This window comes from Chelonoidis abingdonii, chromosome 16 (genome assembly GCF_003597395.2).
Source record: "Chelonoidis abingdonii isolate Lonesome George chromosome 16, CheloAbing_2.0, whole genome shotgun sequence".
NCBI classification, from domain to species: Eukaryota; Metazoa; Chordata; order Testudines; family Testudinidae; genus Chelonoidis; species Chelonoidis abingdonii.
Window position 1 is genome coordinate 18913573 of NC_133784.1, and position 17908 is coordinate 18931480.

Sequence of the window (17908 nt, forward strand, 5' to 3'; positions counted from 1 at the left end):
CGGTCCCTGAGCCTGCAGGGCCATGAACCCAGCTGTGCAGGCAGGCAACTCCTGCCAGGGTTGTGTGTGAGAGGTCATGTCCTGTGCCTCATGGCCCTACCCCACACAGCCCTGGCTTCTAGCCCATAGTGTGGGCAGAGAGCTTTCCAGCACCAGGGCGTGCCCCGCTGGTGCCAACCCCTATGGCTGCACCCCTTGACTCTCAGCCCAGAGAGCACCAGCAGCCGTGTGGGGCACTGGGCTTAGAACCAGTACAAATTCCCATATCCCCAGACTGTCACAGGATGCCCCGAGGCCCTGGCTCCATGCAGACCCCGGGTGGCACTGGGAGGGAGGGTTTCCAGCAGTCCTGTGCCCTGCTGAGGACATTGCGTGACAGCCAGGCCCAGCTGTCCCTGTGCTGGGTGAGAGCCAAATTTCCATCCACCACTTTGGACAAGCCCCCATGAAATCAGGACAAAAGAGTCCGAATTCCAAAGCTTTCCCCAAACCAAAACTTTGTGATTCAAGCCCCAGAACTTGTTGGTTTTGACATTTCCTTGTATTAAAATAGTTGCTGTGTCTCTTCGCTACACAATAAATATCAGGTAGAATATCAGATAGTGGTCAGCATCCCCATCCCAACACGCCAAGCAGGCAATGCCAATGGGAGCCCAGCTGGGTGCTGGTGCCACCTCCCATCATGTCGCCACAGCCCCCTGACGTACTGCCCAGCCCAGGTCTCCCTGGCCAGCTCTGACTGTGTTCCTGGTGCCACACGAGTGGAGAGCACCCCCTAGCACGTGGCAGCTGCTTCACCATCCTCCCCACTAGAGGCCAGCTCGTCCTCGGAGCCAGGCACTGACGGGCTGGACAGGCCAGGCTCCAGGTTGACGTAGGTGATGTTCAGATTGATGTAGTGCTCGCCCTTCAGGGAGGCCATGATGCACTCCAACTCCCCGATCAGGGTGGAGAAGGTGGGGCGCTCCTTGGGGCTTGGAGCCCAGCAGGTCAGCATCACTGCATACCTGCCCCGAAGAGAGGGCGTGTTAGAGTCAGGACAGGTCCAGGAACAGGGAGCTCAGCCAGGCACCAGCACCAGACCACCTCCTGCTCCCCAACCTGATCCCCGCATGCCAAATCATCCCAAATTCCCCTGCTGGGCCCCCTGCACCGTACAACCCCATGCACCAGGAAAGGGGAGCCCAAAGGGAGGGGGGTCCTGCGTGAGGGGATGAAGAGGATCTCGGGGGCGCCGACCGGGCACTCTCACTGGGGGGCTGATAAGCAGAAGTTTGGGAGCTGGGATATGTGGGGTTGATGTGGGGGACACAGGAGGGAGCAGGGTTGTGGGGGCAGAAAGTCCCCAAGGGGCCCTGAGCCACCCCCGCTCCCCATGATGAAGAGGGCACAGCACTCACAGTGAGTCCGGGCAGTACTCAGGCTGCGGCAGGCGCCGGCCACTCAGAAGGTAGTGCGTTATGTCGTAGGGATCCACCTCGGGGTATGGTGGGGCCCCACGTGTCAGCAGCTCCCACAGGAGGACTCCGAAGGACCACTGTGCCGGAGAGAACGGGGGTTATTCCAGCAGCACCATGCGTGCAGCCCCCGGGAGTCTCCCACTGCACATGTGGGCACTGCCTGAGGGGACCCAGCCTGGAGGCCTGGTCTGGGCAGTGCCCGCAGCGGCAGGCATGGGAGAATCTGCCCCATCAGGTCTCTGGTCTCCACCAGGGAGGGGATAGCTTAATCCCCGTTCCTCCCTCAACTCTTTACCTCCGGCTACCTGACCTGCCCACCTGCCGGAGAGCCACATTTTGAGGCCCCACGTAGGCCCAACATGGGCCAGCAAGGACACGGACCTGCCTGGGTCAGCGACGTCAGGAGTGGTGTCTGCTGGCACTGAGCTCTGACCCCTGGGCCGCGTTCTGACCCCTGGCCAGCACTCTCCCTGGGCCACACTGACCCCAGGCCGTGCTCTCCCCATGCTGGTCTCTGACCCCTGGAGATGGGCTCTGCCTGGGCTGCGCTCTCCCTTCCCTTGCACAGCGATGGGAATGCCAAGTGGTAGGAGATACCCAGACCACCGTTGTGCAGCCAAGGAAGTTCAACTGGAGGCCAAGTGCTCAGCGAGTGCTGCTCTGTGCCAGTCACGCTGGCTGGCAGGGCTCTGCCCACTGCCACAGCACAGCTAGCGCAGGTGGCAGGCTGCTGGGAAAGGGCAAGCCACACGTAATGGGTCTAAACTTCCAAAGCCCCATGTGCCAAGGGGGGCATGTAACACTGTGTGCAGACCAGCCACTAACCCTGGCTCCGTCAGCCATGTGCCCAGGGTGCCTGGTAGGGGGCAGGGTCCAGCCGGGGTGGGAGCTGGTATGAAGAGAAGAGCAAAGCACTTTCCTTGACTTGGAGCAGCTGGGAGCCACATAGGGCCATTCTGCAGTCACTTGCCATAGCCACCCAGCTCCTGGGCGCCCCCTGGTGGGCGTAGCATGGGCACAGGCAATGCACTAGCCCCACACACAGCCCACCCTGCACTCACCACGTCCGACTTGGTGGTGAATTTCTGGATCTGCAGGCTCTCGAGCGCCATCCACTTGACGGGCAGCTTGGCCTGGCGGTGATGCCGGATACTGTAATATTCCCTATCAAAGACATCCCGGGCCAGGCCGAAATCCGCCACCTTCACTGTGAACGTCTGGTCCAACCTGCAAGGCACAGACAGGGCTGGGGGCAGAGTGGGAGGAGGACCAGGCTAGTCCCCACCGCCCTGGGGAATGCCAGCTGAGCTGGTGGCACCGCTCCAGGAGCCTGGCATTCGGAGCCACTTATCTCCAGCCCCCAGACATCTGGGCCTGAAGCCATGGGCGGGCATTCAGTGGTCACTGGCACACAGGCTGGCAGGTCTCAGTGCAGTCCCCAGGGCCACGCGTCCACCCTCCCAGCTGGCAGAGTAACTGCTCCTGGGCCATGAACCCCATCCTCCTAATAGCAGGGTTCCTTCTGAGGTGGTTTGACTAACGCCCTGCTGTTGCCCAGGCTCAGCCAGCAGCAAGCGAGCATGCCAGGTCCCGGGGTCCCCACCAGCCCCAGGCTCAGCTGGCACTGAAGGGACATGCCAGGCCCTGGTACTCACCAGCCCCAGGCACCACTGGCACAGAAGGGGCAGTGCCAGGCCCCAGTACTCACCAGCTCTGGGCTCAGCTGGCACAGACAAGGCCTCCCAGGCCCTGGTACCCACCATTCCCAGGCTCAGCCAGAACAGAGGGGGCAGTGACAGGCCCCAGTACCCACCAGCTGTCGTAGCTTCCTACTCAGATTTGAACCTTAGCGTTCATAAACTGAGAAGCTAGCATGAACCCTCTAAGCTTAATTACCAGCTTAGATCTGATATCGCTGCCACCAGCCAGGAATTTCCAGGGCCTGACTCCCTCTCTGGTCTCCCAAAACTTCTCTGGGGGACCCAAGATCAGAAGCCCTGAGTCTTACCACAAAGGGAAAATAACCCCCCTCCCCTTGTCTTCTCTTACTTCTCCCCAGGCTTCCCCTCCGTGGGTTATCCTGAAGATTACTGTACTTAAACTCCTGAATTACAAAACAGAGAGGGCAATTACCTTCCCCCCCTTCTTCCCCTGAGGCTGCACAGATTCACCCTCCGTAAAACTAACACAAGAGAATTGTTCCCTTCCTTCGTTCCTTAGCCACCCAGAGAAAACTCAAACAGGTCTTAAAAAGAAAGCCTTATATAAAAAAGAAAGAAAAGCACATAACATAGTCTCTGTATCAAGTTGACAATACACAGGCTATGCTTAAAAGAAAAATATGAATAACATCCCTATTAAAAAAAAAATACAATTTAAACATTCCAGCAACTACACAAAACATGTAAATACAAAAAAAAAAACAATAAAAGCATTACGTCTTTTCTAACCTTGTACTCACAACTTGGAAATTGAAGATTAGAAGCTTGAAAGATAGAAGAATCCTTCATAAGCTGAAGACGACAAAAGACCACAGACCCACATTTCCCACTCCTGAGATTTGAAAAATCCGGTTTCCTGATTGGTCCTCTGGTCAGGTGTTTGGTTCCCTTTGTTAACCCTTTACAGGTGAAAGAAACATTAACCCTTAGCTATCTGTTTATGACACCAGCCCCGGGCTCAGCAGGCACAGAAGGGGCAGTGCCAGGCCCTGCTACCCACCAGACCAAGGCTAAGAGAGCACAGAGTGGGCAGTGCCAGGCCCTGATACTCACCAGCCTCTGGTTCATCTGGCACAGAAGGTGCATTCCAGGCCCAGTTACCCATCAGTCACAGGCTCAGTTGACATAGAGGGGGCGTGTCAGGCCCTGGTACCCACCAGGCTCTGGTCTGAGCTGGCACAGAGGGGGCAGTGCCAGAGTCTTGTATCAACCAGTCCCAGGCTCAGCCAGCACAGAGGGGACAGTGCCAGGCCCCAGTACCCACCATTCCTGGGCTCAGCTGACACAGAGGTGGCATGCCAGGCCCCATAACCCTCCATCCCCATCAGCCAGCCCTGGGCTCACTGGCGGTACTCAGAGGAACGAGTGCCATGGCCTGGACTCCCAAGGCCAGCGTGCCTGGCCAAAGCGTCCCACTGGGAAGCGACTTGCAGTGAAGAGGATGCTGAGGAGTGTGCCAGTGAGTGCTCCAGGCTAGCGAGGCACCCCCAGCATCCCGCATCCAGGCACGCAGGCCCCAGACACACGCCCGCCACACTCACATGCAGTTCCTGGCAGCCAGGTCCCTGTGCACAAATTTCATGTAGGCCAGATAGTCCATGCCCTGAGCCACCTGCAGTCCGAAGCCTATTAGGTCCTTCACCGTCGGATTCTGGGGAGACAAGAGCAGAGAGACATGCATCCCCGTCCCTCATGCCTGGGCACAGCCCAGTCCCTACCTGGCACTGCCATGGCTGGAGCCCTGTGACCACCAGCTCCCCCAGCCACCCTGCATCTGGAGCCAGGAGACTGGGGCAGAGCGCCGGGTGGGGCAATGCCCACCACTGGCTGTCGGGAGACCTGGCTAGAATGCTGCTTGGAGGGTCTCCATGGCAACCGCTAAAGGACACAGGCGTGGGGCACAGAAGCATGGCCCTCTGCTGAGCCTAACCCTGGCCACAGCTGGGGGCTGGCATGCGGCATTGAGCTGCCCGGGCAGAGTTGAGCAGGGGGCCCAGGAAGGGAATAGCTGGGGGCTGCAGGGCGGCATGGAGAGGCCGTGGCAGAGCCCTGGGGCTGGAGGGCAGCATGGAGGGGCAGTGGCAGAGCTGGGGGGTTGGAGGGCAGAGCGGTGGGGCAGTGGTAGAGTGGGGGAGAGGGGAATAGCTGAGGGTGGGGAGACTGGAGTATGGTGTGGAAGGGCAGCAGTAGAGCTGGGGGGCTCAGGGAATAGCTGGGAGGCTGGAGGGCGGCATGGAAGGGCAGTGGCAGAGCAGGGGGGCTGGAGGACAGTGCAAAGGGGCAGTGGCAGAGCTGTGGGAGGAGAATGCAGCGCACCTTCTGCTAGCCAGGTGAGCCCCTCGCCTTCCCAGTGCGAAGTGGCCCTGTCGGCCAGCTAGCCTGGAGAGAACAACGTGAGGACAGAGGTGGGACTCGACCCTAGCACCCTCAGGACCCAATGCCCCAGTTCCTGGCCTCCTGGGAGCCAGGGAGACTGGATGGCTGGCTGGTGGGAGGGAAGATTGGCTCTGCTGGGTGTCCATCAGCCCTCATCTCACATTCCTGCCCATTCAGCAGGCAGCACAACCCCCCACCCCAGACACAGGCACCCCCCGCCCCACTGGGACCCTGGGATCCAGAACACCCCCTGTCCCCTGCAACAGCTTCAGTCTAGCTGACAGGTCTGGCAGCTCTTGGAAACCCAATGGCCATGGTGCTGCCTGGCCGCATCTGCTGGCCCCCGTGCCCAGGGCAGGGCACCTGGACCGGTGCAGAGAGCACAGGCTGGTAAAAACAAAGGAGTGTTCTTCTACGGGCAGAGAATATAAAGAGCCCTGAAAACTCCTCCATCTGATCTCCAGTCCTGCTTCTTGCCTATGGAGGAACCTTGCTGCAAACTGAAGCTCTGAACAAAGGACTGAATGACCCATCCAGCTGTTGATGTACGCCAGAGACTTGATTTGAACCTGCAGTTTTATTCCACCACTACTGCAAGCCTGAACCAAGAACTTTGTCATTACTGTATGTAATTGATTCCATTTAACCAATTTTAGCTCTCATCTATATCTTTTTCCTTTTATGAAAAAACCTTTAGATTTGCGATTCTAAAGAATTGGCAACAGCACAATTGGGTAAGATCTGATTTGTATATTCATCTGGGTCTGGGGCTTGGTCCTTTGGGATCAGGAGAACCTTTTTTCTTTTACTGGGGTATTGGTTTTCATAACCATTCATTCCCATAAGGCGCGGTGCTGGTGGTGATACAAGGGAACTGGAGTATCTGAGGGAATTGCTTGTATGACTTCTGGCTAGCCATTTGTCCCCTTAACAAGTGGCACTGGTGGTGATACTGGGAAACTGGAGTGTCTAGGGCTTGTATGACTTATGGTTAGCCAGTCGGGTAAAACCAAAGTCCTCTCTGTCTGGTTTGGTGTGCCTTAAAGGTGAAAAAACCCAGGGGTGAAAGTAACTTAAAAGATTTACTGGTACGCGCTGGAGTCCTGAGCGGGGCATGGCCTCAGCCGGAAGAGGCGTGACCTCAATGGGAAGAGGCAGGGCCTTTAAATCACCCTGGAGCTACCAGCTGCAGAGGTGGCTGGGAGGCCCAGGGCTCAGGGGCGAATTAAAGGGCTCAGGGCTCTGGCCACCGCAGAGCTCCTGGCCCTTTAAATCACCGCGGGAGCCCAGCCACCGCTACCTCCAGTGGCAGGGCTCAGGCTAGGGTTGGGGTAGTGGTGGCAGGGTTCCGGCGGTGATTTAAAGGGCCTGGGGCTCCAGCCACTGCAGGGAGCCCTGGACTGGACCAGCTTCTCCGTGGGTGATCTAAAGGCCCCAGGGCTCTGGCATCCGGGCCCAGGAGGGGATTTAAAGGGCCTGGTGCTCTTGCCACTGCGGGGAGCCCCAGGCCCTTTAAAGTGCTGCCGGAGCTCCAGCAGTGGGGCTCAGGCGGCGCTTTAAAGGGCCTGAGTCTCCCCGCAGGGGCCGGAGCTCCATGACCTTTAAATCCCTGCCCAAGCATGGCTGCCAGAGCTCCAGCGGTGATTTAATGGGCCCAGGGCGCTTTAAATCACCCATGGAGAAGCCGGTCCAGTCTGGACTGTACTGGCTTACTTTCATTTCTGGAAAAACCCCAGTCTTGGTCTGTAACTGCCCTGCTCTAAGCAGTTTGTCCTGAATTGGTACTCTCAGAAGTGTCCCACCAAGCACAGCATTGTTACAGGTTACCCATTCTCCTCTAGGCTACAGGCAGGGAGACCCCAGCCAGGGTGACCCTGCCTTTGCCTGGCTCTTGAACAGGGAGGGTAGCTGGCCTATGCTTACCTGGTCCTTGGAGCGGATGAAGTGTCGGAGGTCTCCGTGCTCCATGTAGGGCAGCACGACCAGTGGCAATCCCTGGTGTGGCAGGCAGACACCCACCAGCGACAGGACATGGGGGTGATGGAAGCTCTTCATGAGAATCCCCTCCTTCAGAAACTCCTCCACCTCCTCCACTTCAGTGATTCCTGGGACCGAGCACAGCCATGAGGCTGCGGCACCAACCAGCCCGGGAGCTGCAGTGCAGGGATGGGCCCAAGGGGATGGGGCAACCTGGGCTGTTGGAGCCCAGCAAGGAGCAGCAGAGGGCACGAGAGAGCAGTGGCTACATCACAGAGGGGTTACGCCCATGACATGGGACACCACACCCAGCCCCAGCCAGGCACAGCAGGGGCTGGGCACACACACACACTTCCTAGCCCCCGGCATTGGCAGCTGCGCAGGGAGATGGCCTGAAAATGCCCAGGAGTAAGGCATAGCCAGATAGGTGGGGTTCCCGCTCTAATCACCTCGTGTTCCTTGGCCCATAGCCTGGCATGAGTGAAGGACCAGTGCAGGAAGCAGGCGGGGCTCAGAGGGACCCCAGGGAGGACAGGGATTTGGGACCCCCTAGAGCGCGGCAAAGGCAGCCCCTGCGGGAGAGCAGGCCAGGAGCCAGAGGGAGGGGCACTCACGGTTCAGGGATTTGACAGCGCAGTGGATCTCCCTCTCTGACAGATCTCTGTATGTGCCATGGTACACGCTCCCGAAATGCCCTGGCCGGGAAAACACAGGCACCCTGGAGAGAGCCACCATGCAGAAAGGAACGCCTCGAGCTGCCTTTTGCTCCAGCCAGCCTGCCACAGGCAGGGCAAACACCTAGACTCCAAGGGGATGGGCTGGAAGATAGCAGAAGGGCTGGGAGGGTATCAATGCTGCAGGGCCCAGATGGGCACCAGATACAGCGGAGGCTGTATTACTGTGGAGAGGCACCCACAGATACTGGATACAGCCAAGGGAACATGGCCATGTTAGTGCTGCAGGGCCCCGATGGGCACCAGATACAGCCAAGGGGACAGGGTCATGTCAACGCCTCAGGGCCTGGACAGGCACCAGATATGGTTAAGGGGAGAGGGCCATGTCGGTGCCACAAGGCCCAGGCCAGCATCAGATATGGCCAAGGGGACGCGGCCATATCGGTGCCACTGGGCCCAGATGGGCACCAGATACAGGGGCCGGGGCCATGTTGGCACCATTGGGCCTGGACAAGAACCGGATATGGCTGAGGGGATGGGGCCATGTTGGCGTTGCAGGGCCCAGACAGGCGCCAGATATGGCCTTGCTCTGCTGTGGGGCCTCCAGGCCAGCCTAACGGGCTCCCCCACAGGGCTGTTCTGCGCTGGGCTGGGTACTGCCCCTCATTGGGTTCAGAGGCAACCCACCTGGGCAACAGCCACCAGCTGCAGGCACTCTGGGGAACAGGCTGATCTTGGCGCAGCCAAACTGTTCTGTGCTGCTCAGCCCGAGCCCTCAAGCCGTGGGCAGGGACCAGCCCCTCTGACGAGGGGAGCAGCCGGGGCCAGGCAGCGAGACTGTGGCAGGCGTGGACCTCCCCCCCCCGCCCAACCCCGCATGCCATGCCACAGATGAACGCCGTGCTGGATCAGCACCACCTGGGGGCTCTCGTTAGTACTGAGCTTCTCTGGGTTGGGACCTTGACATAGAGAGAATGTCAGGTGGGCCCAGCCCGACCCAGTTACGCCTCAGCACTCATTGTGCCAGTCTGCATGTGCCACACAGGTCCAGCCTAAGCCAACTTACAGCTTGGCACTCACAGTGCCAGGCTGCAGGTGCCACGCAAGCCCATCCCAAGTATGGCTCAGTACTCCTTGCCAGGCTGCAGATGCCACGCGGGCTCGACCCAGCCTCAGTTCAGTGTTCACTGGGCCACGCTGCTGGTGCCAGGTGGGCCCAGCGCTCACCTTTGCCGATAACCCGATCCCGGTGTGTTAGCAGCCGCTCCTCTGGGATCAGGACGTCCTTCACCTCCTGCAGCAGCTCAGGACGGAGGTTTTCAATGCAGCAGGACGGCATCCTCACGAGTGGCATAGTAGAGCCATCGCTACTGCCTGTGTAGGAGGCATCTCGGAAGCGCCTGCTGCCCAAGCCACCACTAGGAGTGGTTGCTGGGGGCAGCACCGCCAGAAACCGGGCAGAGAGAGGAAAGTCACAGCGAGACCCTGGCAAAACCCTTCCTCTCCACTGGATCAGCCTGCGTACCCTGCTGCCTGCCTCCTGCTGGGGCAGAGGGAGTAACTGCCCCTCGAAACATCCCCAGGGTCTCCCGATCAATGCCCACCAGCCTCACAAGAGCCCCCAGGCATTGCAGTGCTGGGAGTTTGTGGGCAGGGGTCCCACGGCCGTCAAGGACCAGTCGGCAGGAGCTGCACACAGCCACGGACAAGACCCGCCCACTGGGCCAGAATAGAAGGGAGCAGACTGACATGCTGGTGCGGCTCTAACATGGGCAGGGCTGCCCCAAGCTGGCGGGGGAGGGAGGGGACCCGGGTGTCTGCTGCTAGGACGGTGACTCGGCCCTGCCCCCATAGGCTGCAAGCACAGTGAGCAGTGCCCTCTGGCACGATAGTTCCTTACCCTGCACATCCCGGTAGTCCATGAAGGAGGGGAGCAGGGCAAAGCTGAGGGCATTTCCATTGGGATTCACCATCATCTCCAAATTCTCGGTCCCTGAGGACATGGAACAAGAAGCCATTCAGAGCCTCAAGAGCCAACGCTGGCCTAGTGGCCTAGTCCACTTCTGCCGGGTACCACATATCCCATTGGCCACAGGCTTTGCTTAGTCCCCCTGCCACACTGAGAGGATGGGAGGCCCAGCCCCACTCAGCACCGGCACCCTAAGGACTGGTGCAGCACCAGTAACAATGGGCCGGGGGAGGCGGGGCAATTTCTTGGTGCCTAGATAGCAGGATGACAGGCACATTGCCTGTAATGCCAGAAGACACCTCCCCATAGTCATGAGGCACAGTCCCATTCACCCAGGTAAGGCATATGACACCCAGCTTGGGGCCCAGAACAGGGGCGGACGCTGACAGAGCAGACAGTGTGTGACACAATGCCAGTGCCTGTGGGAATGGGGCCAGGGGAGGCTCAGGGGTGTGACACACTGTGTGGGGGAAGGGAATTACCCATCTCCTTCCTGCGTCTGTATTTCACCACCAGGAACACCAGGAGGCAACCAAACACGAAGGTGGTGATGATGCCCAGGAGGATGCCCATCAGGAGGTCTGGGGAGATGGTGGCCACCACTAAGCCCAGGTACTGGCACGCACCATTCACACAGATCTGGGGAATGACAGGGCAGGCAGTCAGTGCCTGGGCAGCCAGCAGGTGGAGAATGGGTCCCTAAGCCATCTGCAGGACTATGGGACTTGCCCACCCCCAGCGCTGAACACCACCCCAGCCCTTATCTAGCACTTTAACCCAGCAATCTGTGTGCTCTGTCAAGGTCAGCACCGTTAGCCCTGTTTTGCAGATGGGGAAACCAAGGCACGGGGCATGGCCACGACTTGCCCAGGTCTCCTGAATCCCAGCCCCAGTGCTCTATGTGCCATGCCACTCTGCCTCTTTGAAGCATTAACACACTGTACTCCTGCAGCTGGCACTCCTGTCCAGGTTCTTCAGAGGGGGCGGGGCTGGCATGAAGGGAGCTCCACTCCACACAGGTCTCCTGGGTACTGAGGGATTCAGCGCTCAGGGCTGGTGGGACGACAGAGGGCCCAGAAGCAGGCAGCACATCTGGCACATGGCCAGCCCCGAACCACATTCCCCTGGCAGGATGGGCATTGTCACCTAATGGACCAGAGGACATTTCCCATCATTGGGCCCATGGGCTACATCCCTCTGTTATAGGGATGCTTGGATCATGCATGCCAGGTACCCTAGCTCCCATGCTCTGCCCCGTCCCAGACCTGCCAGGCAGCACCCCTGCAAAGCCTGGCACCTACTCGTCTCAGCAGTGAGCACTGGGTGAGGCAGGTTGGGCAGGACATGGGCATCAAAGATGCCACCCCAATATGTGCCATGTTGCAGAGACGCCAGAGGAAGGACAGGGTCACCGTGAGGAGTCAGCCAGAGGGGACCCCCTGGCCATCCCTTTACACCCAGGCCAGACAACAAGCAGCTGGCACAGCCTGTGGCTGCGTGCTGGGCTGGATGCTGCTTCCTCTGCTCTCCTTACTGTGTGCCAGGCAGCAGAACCAGGAGTGAAACCCAGCAGCTGGCTGGCAGTGGGGAAGCTGTTCCCCACAGGTCTGGTGCCCTGTAGAGGCGGGAAAGCCTTCCCCAGGCAGCTGCACTCAGGAAGTGTTCAGCTCACATGTTCAGCCCCGAGTGCTGTCCAAAAAGGAAGGACAGGGAGAGGGAATGGCAGGCTGCAGGCCAGATACACTAGGGCAGAGGGCCAGTCTAGGCAGTGCTACCACAGCTCCAAGCCAGCCTGGGTCTCCCTGGGCTCCATGCCAGCCAGGAGAAGGGGGGCAAAGCCCTGGGAGCCCAGCGTGAGTGCTGTCCTCCCTCCAGCTCGGCTCTACCTGCACAGGGACTCCATCCAGGGGGAGGCTAAGGTTCCTGGGGATCCGGCAGGTCACCTCATTCTTCAGCACGCTGGGGTGGCAGTCCTGGCCCGCCACAGTCATGGTGATGCTCATGCAGCCCACCAGTGCGTCCAGCCCGATTTGCTGCACACATAGCCACCGTCACAGGGATCCCCCAACCCTAACTAGAGAACTCCTCAACCTGAGCCGCCCCACCTCCCCCAGGATCTCCCTGATCTGAGCTGCCCCACCTTCCCCGGGAATGCTCTGGCCTCTCCCTGGAAGCCCACCCCCACTTGAGCCACCCTGCCTCTCCAAGGTTACCTCCCCTCCCTGGCCTGAGCTGCTCTGTCTCCCCCAGGAACTACCTCACCTTCCCGGGAAACCCCCTGGCCTCTCCCAGGAACAGTCCCACCTGAGCCCTCCCAGCTCCCCTGGGAACCCCCAGGCTCACCCCTCCCCAGGGTGCTGTACCACCCCAGCCTCACCTCCAGCCTCTCGCCTTGGCTCCCATCCCTTCACCCTAATCAGTGCCCCGTCCTTCAGGGCCAGTCACTCATCCCCCTGCAGGCCCTCAGCCCGCTGGCCATGGCCCCGGGCCCTCCCTCACTGGCCATGGCCCCAGGCCCTCCCCCACCAGCCATTGGCCCAGCCCTGGGCCCTCCCCCACCCTCTCCCACTGGTTATCCCTCCATGCCCTGGGCCCTCCCCTATCCCATCCCACCAGCCACCATCCCATGCCCGCGGCTCTCATCTCTCTGCCCCCCAGTTCTCTCTGGCACTCTTCTGGCCTCCAGCCCACCAATGCAGGCCCGGCCTGGCCCCCTCAGTCCCACTCCTTCCCAGGCCCCCTGCCTCCTGCAGCCCCCTCCGTACATGAATCTCGATCTCGTCGTCACCAGACTTGAGGTGGTACTTGTGGTCGTCGTGCTCGAAGGACAGGATCTGAGGCTTGGGGTAGTAGTGCAGGCGGAAAGTCCTGTGCCCGGGGGAGCCATCCAGCAGCACGGTCAGGTTGCCATGGGCGCTCTCCACCCTGTTAGCGAAGGGGTACGCTGGGCTTTGGCACACCAGCTGCTCGGGAGAGCGCAGCCCCGTGCACACCTGAGGGGACACGGTGCGTTGGAAGAAGGGTACCCGAGAGCAGAGCTCACGGTGGGGAGGGGACCTGGTGCTCCCTGGACGTGGCCCGGAACCAGTTCCGAGGCACCCATCAGGCCCAGGCCCATGCCACCCTTTGCTCTGCTGGCTGCATGCTATGGACCTGGCCGGGTCTCTTGCCATCCCCCCCGCCCCACCACAGGCACACTCCGTCTGCAGGGAGCTCGAGGCTGCAGCACCAAGTTAACGCACCTGCCTTGGATAACTGGAGACCAGAGCCACCAGTGACATGAGTGTGTGAGCTCTCAGTCGCCTCCTGGCAAATGCACAACCCCCTGTGACTGGCACGGCCTGGGCTAGCATGACTCGCATGTTGGGATTGGAGGGCACTGGCAGAGCTGGGCAGACACAAGGCAGGGCTAGCAGATGCTGCGGGGTGGGATTGAGTGGAACTGCCAGAGATAGGGAGGAGCCCAGGGCTGGGCTAGCAGGGCTTATGGGCTGGGATTGGGGGGGAAATGGCAGAGTTCAGGGTGGCCTAGGGCTGGGCTAACAGGGGCTGAGGTGCAGGATTGGGGGGCAGTGGCAGACTGAGTGGAATCTCCTACAGCGCCTGCCTGCACCAGGCCCGACCAGCATTTCAAGCCCATTTTTCTCTCCCCCTTCAGCACATCGTGCCCAGCTCCCTGATGGTGATCCCCTTGCCTCAGCCGGCCCTGGCTCACGATGCCGGCCCTGCCCCACCCCTCATACTCACCTTGGCCTCTGTCACCACGCTGGCATCCACAAACTGGATTCTGGGGTAATACACGGAGTCCAGGCTGGTACCTTGGATGGTGAGGGTCGAACCCCTGCAGAAGGTCACAAATCACTGCCATATGGATTGTGAAGCATAGCCCTGAGCCTGGGACCCCAGGGCCAGGGGAGACCTGGCCAGGGCACACTGGGGGCCTACAAGCTGGGGGGAGCCCCTGGCTAGAGCATGCTGGGGACCTGAGGCTGGCAGAACCCTGGATGGGATGCACTGGGGACCCACGGGCCAGACCAGCCCCCAGTGTTGGACGTGCTGGGGACCATGGGGCTGGGGGAACCCCTTACAGGATGCACCGGGGACCCACAGTCCAGGGGACCCCCGTATGGGATGTGCTGGGGACCCAAGGGAACCCCAGATGGGGTATGCTGGCTAGATATGCTGCCTGGTGCATCTGGTGCCCACAAGGGGAGCTGTGCCCCCTATTCCTAACCTCCCATGCTGTGAACTCCCACGTGTCATGGGCTTGCAGGAGGATGCTGGGGCTGCCCATGGAATCAGAGGGCTGCCCCATCTCCAGCCTGGAGGGGGGACACCTTGGTTCTCAGGAGGGGGCCCTCAGCCTGGTGAAATGGGCCAGGCTGCTGGGCACAGAGTGCTAGGCTCTTCACCATCCCCTGCAGGAAGGAGGCCATGCCAGCTGAGGGTTGAGGAGGGAAGCTGTGATCCGGGGAGGTTGGAGAGTAGGGTTGGAGTGGTGGGGGGGTAACATTATTGACATGAACTATGACTATATAGATCATTGTTGCAATCACTGTTATATATTTGCAGTCAATATTGTAAAAAGGTTGTCAAGTGAGGTGTCTATGAAAAGGTTATTATTTGCTGGCTATGATTATGCAATCTATATGCATCATTTTTGTATTTAAAGTATTGGCTCTATACTGTCTGTATTTCAAACTTGTGCTATGCTTCTGGGTGACATCCCAGACAATTTGGTGTCAGCAATGCCTAGCCTGCTTGATGACCATTAAGGACCATCAGCTATACAAATGACCCATTGAGAGAAGGCAGATACACCTTGCGACTCATCAAGATATGCGGGGACATGCCTATGGATACAGCTCTCAGGTTTTTCCACGCCTTGTGCTCGGTAGCTTGTTTTTGGAACAAAGGAAGCACAGGCCATATGGTAAGAGACTATAAAAGGCAGCTGCGTCTCCTCCATCTTGTCTTCAATCCTGCTTCTTACCTCTGGAGGTACTTTGCTATAAGCTGAAGCTCTGAACAAAGGCCTGAATGACCCTCCCAAGCTGTGGATTTACTTCAGAGACTTAATTTAAACCTGCAGTTTATTCCACCACTGCTACAAGCCTGAACCAAGAACTTTGCCATTACTGTATGTAATTCATTCCATTTAACCAATTTTAGCTCTCATCTATATTTCTTTCTTTTTATGAATAAACCTTTAGATTTTAGATTCTAAAGGACTGGCAACAGTGTGATTTGTGGGTAAGATCTGACTTGTAGATTGACCTGGGTCTGGGGCTTGGTCCTTTGGAATCAGGAGAACCGTTTTTAATTTAACTGGGGTATTGGTTTTCATAACCATTCCTCCCCAAAAGGAGCAATGCTGATGGTGAAAGAAGGGAACTGGAGTATCTGAGGGAATTGCTTGTATGACTTCTGGCTAGCCAGTGGGGTAAAACTGAAGTCCTCTCTGTTTGGCTTGTTTGGCGTGGCTTAAAAGGAACTACAGCTTTGGGCTGTGACTGTCCTGCTCTAAGGGCATGGCTACATTTGCAGATGTAGAGAGCTTTGAGTTAAACCAGCCTTTGTAGAGCGCAGTAGGGGAAGCGCTGCAGTCTGTCCACACTGACAGTTGCAAGCGCACTGGCGTGGCCACATTAGCAGCTCTTGCAACGGCCACAGAGAGCAGTGCATTGTGTAGCTATCCCAGGATACAAGTGGCTGCAATGTGCTTTTCAAATGAGGCAGGTGGGGTGGAGTGTGACAGGGAGTGTGTTGTGTGTATGTGGGGGGAGAGAAGGTGGGCTTTGGGGGGGCTGAGAGCATGTCAGCATGCTGTCTTGTAAGTTCAGACAGCAACAGGCCCTCCCCCACCCCCCCACAACATTCCACAATAATGGTTGCTTTGTCTCTGGCTGTCAAACGGAGCTTTCAAAGGTCATATTGGCATGCCTGCAGTGATTCCAAAACAATGACAAGAGTGGCCCCTTGGCTTAAGGGGATTATGGGACGTTTCCGGGGGCTGATCAGAGCGTAGTAATGCAACACCTCATTCACATTGAAGCCTGGGCAATTCAGCCAATGCACACCAAGTGTTAATCTTCTCGCCACGGTGGAATACCAGGAGTGCTCTAGCCGTGGAGTCAGAGCGCTCTACAAGCCTTGCCAGTGTGGACGGGTGGTGAGCTAGGGCGCCCGGGGCTGCTTTAATGCACTCTAAATCACAAGTGTAGCCAAGCCCTAAGCAATTTGTCCTGAATTGATACTCTCAGTTGTGTCCCGCTAGAGGCCACATCGTTACAGGGGGACTGTGACCTGCGGGGTTGGAGTGGGAGGGTTGTGACCAGAAGGACTGTGATCCAGAGGGGTTGGAGTGGGGTGATGTGACCTGTGGGGTTGGAGTGGCTGTGATCAGGAGGATGGAGTGGGGGGCTGTGACTGGGGGGGCTCCAGGGGCTGGGGGGACCCTTGGCAACTCTATGCCCTCTGCGCACTCACTCGTAGGTGCAGTTGGGAGAGATGTCATGGAGGACGGGGTCTGGGCGGTACTGGAATGGCTCCGGGGCAGGGAACTGCTCCCCATCTATCCACAGGGCCACGGGGACAGCACGCAGGTTGCTGGCTGCAGGGCTGGTGCAGCGAATCTCGGTGGGGCTGGGAACAGAGGACAGCACAACATGGAGACAAACAGACCCCTGGCTGGGCTGCAGGCTGCCCCTCAACCTGCCCTGGCCCACATGCCCTCAGGTGACCCGCCTGGACCAGCACAGCCGACGCCCCCACGCTAGCCATCCCATAGCTGGGAGCGTGCCTGGCCCCATCCGTGCCCCAACAGGCCCTGGCAGTCCTGGGGCAGGAGCACCCCTAGAGGGCTCTGCCCCACAGATGGGCCCCAGGCACTGCAGACAGACGTGGGCTCTAACACACTGCAGAGTGTCTGTGGCACCAGACACCAACCAAAGGACCCCACATGGGTAAACATGATCACAGTGGAGCATGTATACATGTATGGAGCTGGCCGCACCCAGCCACGCTGATCCAGCCGCTAAGCCACACCGACCCGGCCACACCACACCACACCTAGCCACGCCAACCCAGCCATGCTGACCCAGCCACACCTGGCCATGCTGACCCAGCCACACTGATCTAGCCACACCTGGCGATGGGGAACCAGCCACACCTGGACACACTGACCCAGCTGCAGTGACCCAGCCACACTTGGCTACACTGTGTAGTAAGAGGAGGCCCTGAGATATAAACATTGGTATCAGAGGCCTGATTTGAGGCCTGAACTAAAGTAATGGTCAAGACTTTGCTAACATAAAGCAAAGTGAAGCTCTGAGCCAGAGGCAGGCCCTGCTCACAGAAGCTGGCAAGGAAAGGGCTGATGCTGCAAGAAGATACATACCTAAAAGGTACTGAACACTAGATATCAGAACATTCACATACTTGTACATTCCACAGAGATAACAAGGAACAGACTGACCCATCCCAATGACAGGGGCAAAAGGGTAATATGATGGATAGAGTAGTTTTGTTCAAACCAACATGTACAAGGTGAGAGGTGGCACCTTACTATGCAGAGGGGTTGTACCTCAATACGTCAGGAGTGATGTGTATCTTGTTTGTATCTGTGTATAAGAATGCATGCTTGGGGCGGTGTCTTTGTCCAGCCAAGGGGGCAGTGGAAAGTCCCGCCACTGACTGAGCTGAGTCCATTGACCGGGGGCACATATTCGT

General features: G+C 58.6%; 1 protein-coding gene across 4 annotated transcripts in view; it reads right to left on the bottom strand.

The window, feature by feature from the left end:
- Positions 1 to 522: 522 nt before the first annotated feature.
- Positions 523 to 17908, bottom strand: part of MST1R (macrophage stimulating 1 receptor) — a 55184-nt gene continuing 37798 nt past the window's right edge. For 2 of the 4 annotated variants that reach the window (XM_032789499.2, XM_075072952.1), the window contains exons 9-21: positions 16667 to 16822; positions 13925 to 14018; positions 12943 to 13170; positions 12064 to 12210; positions 10660 to 10816; positions 10109 to 10201; positions 9436 to 9639; positions 8149 to 8229; positions 7481 to 7662; positions 4723 to 4832; positions 2522 to 2687; positions 1401 to 1537; positions 523 to 1007 (exon numbers count right to left, since the gene is read on the bottom strand). In XM_032789499.2, the coding sequence (XP_032645390.1) occupies positions 776 to 1007; positions 1401 to 1537; positions 2522 to 2687; positions 4723 to 4832; positions 7481 to 7662; positions 8149 to 8229; positions 9436 to 9639; positions 10109 to 10201; positions 10660 to 10816; positions 12064 to 12210; positions 12943 to 13170; positions 13925 to 14018; positions 16667 to 16822 (1987 nt within the window). In that variant the 3' untranslated portion in view covers positions 523 to 775. Of the gene's footprint in view, positions 1008 to 1400; positions 1538 to 2521; positions 2688 to 4722; positions 4833 to 7480; positions 7663 to 8148; positions 8253 to 9435; positions 9640 to 10108; positions 10202 to 10659; positions 10817 to 12063; positions 12211 to 12942; positions 13171 to 13924; positions 14019 to 16666; positions 16823 to 17908 lie in introns of those variants that run through there. The other 2 variants (XM_032789501.2, XM_032789502.2) reach the window with 2 other exon arrangements.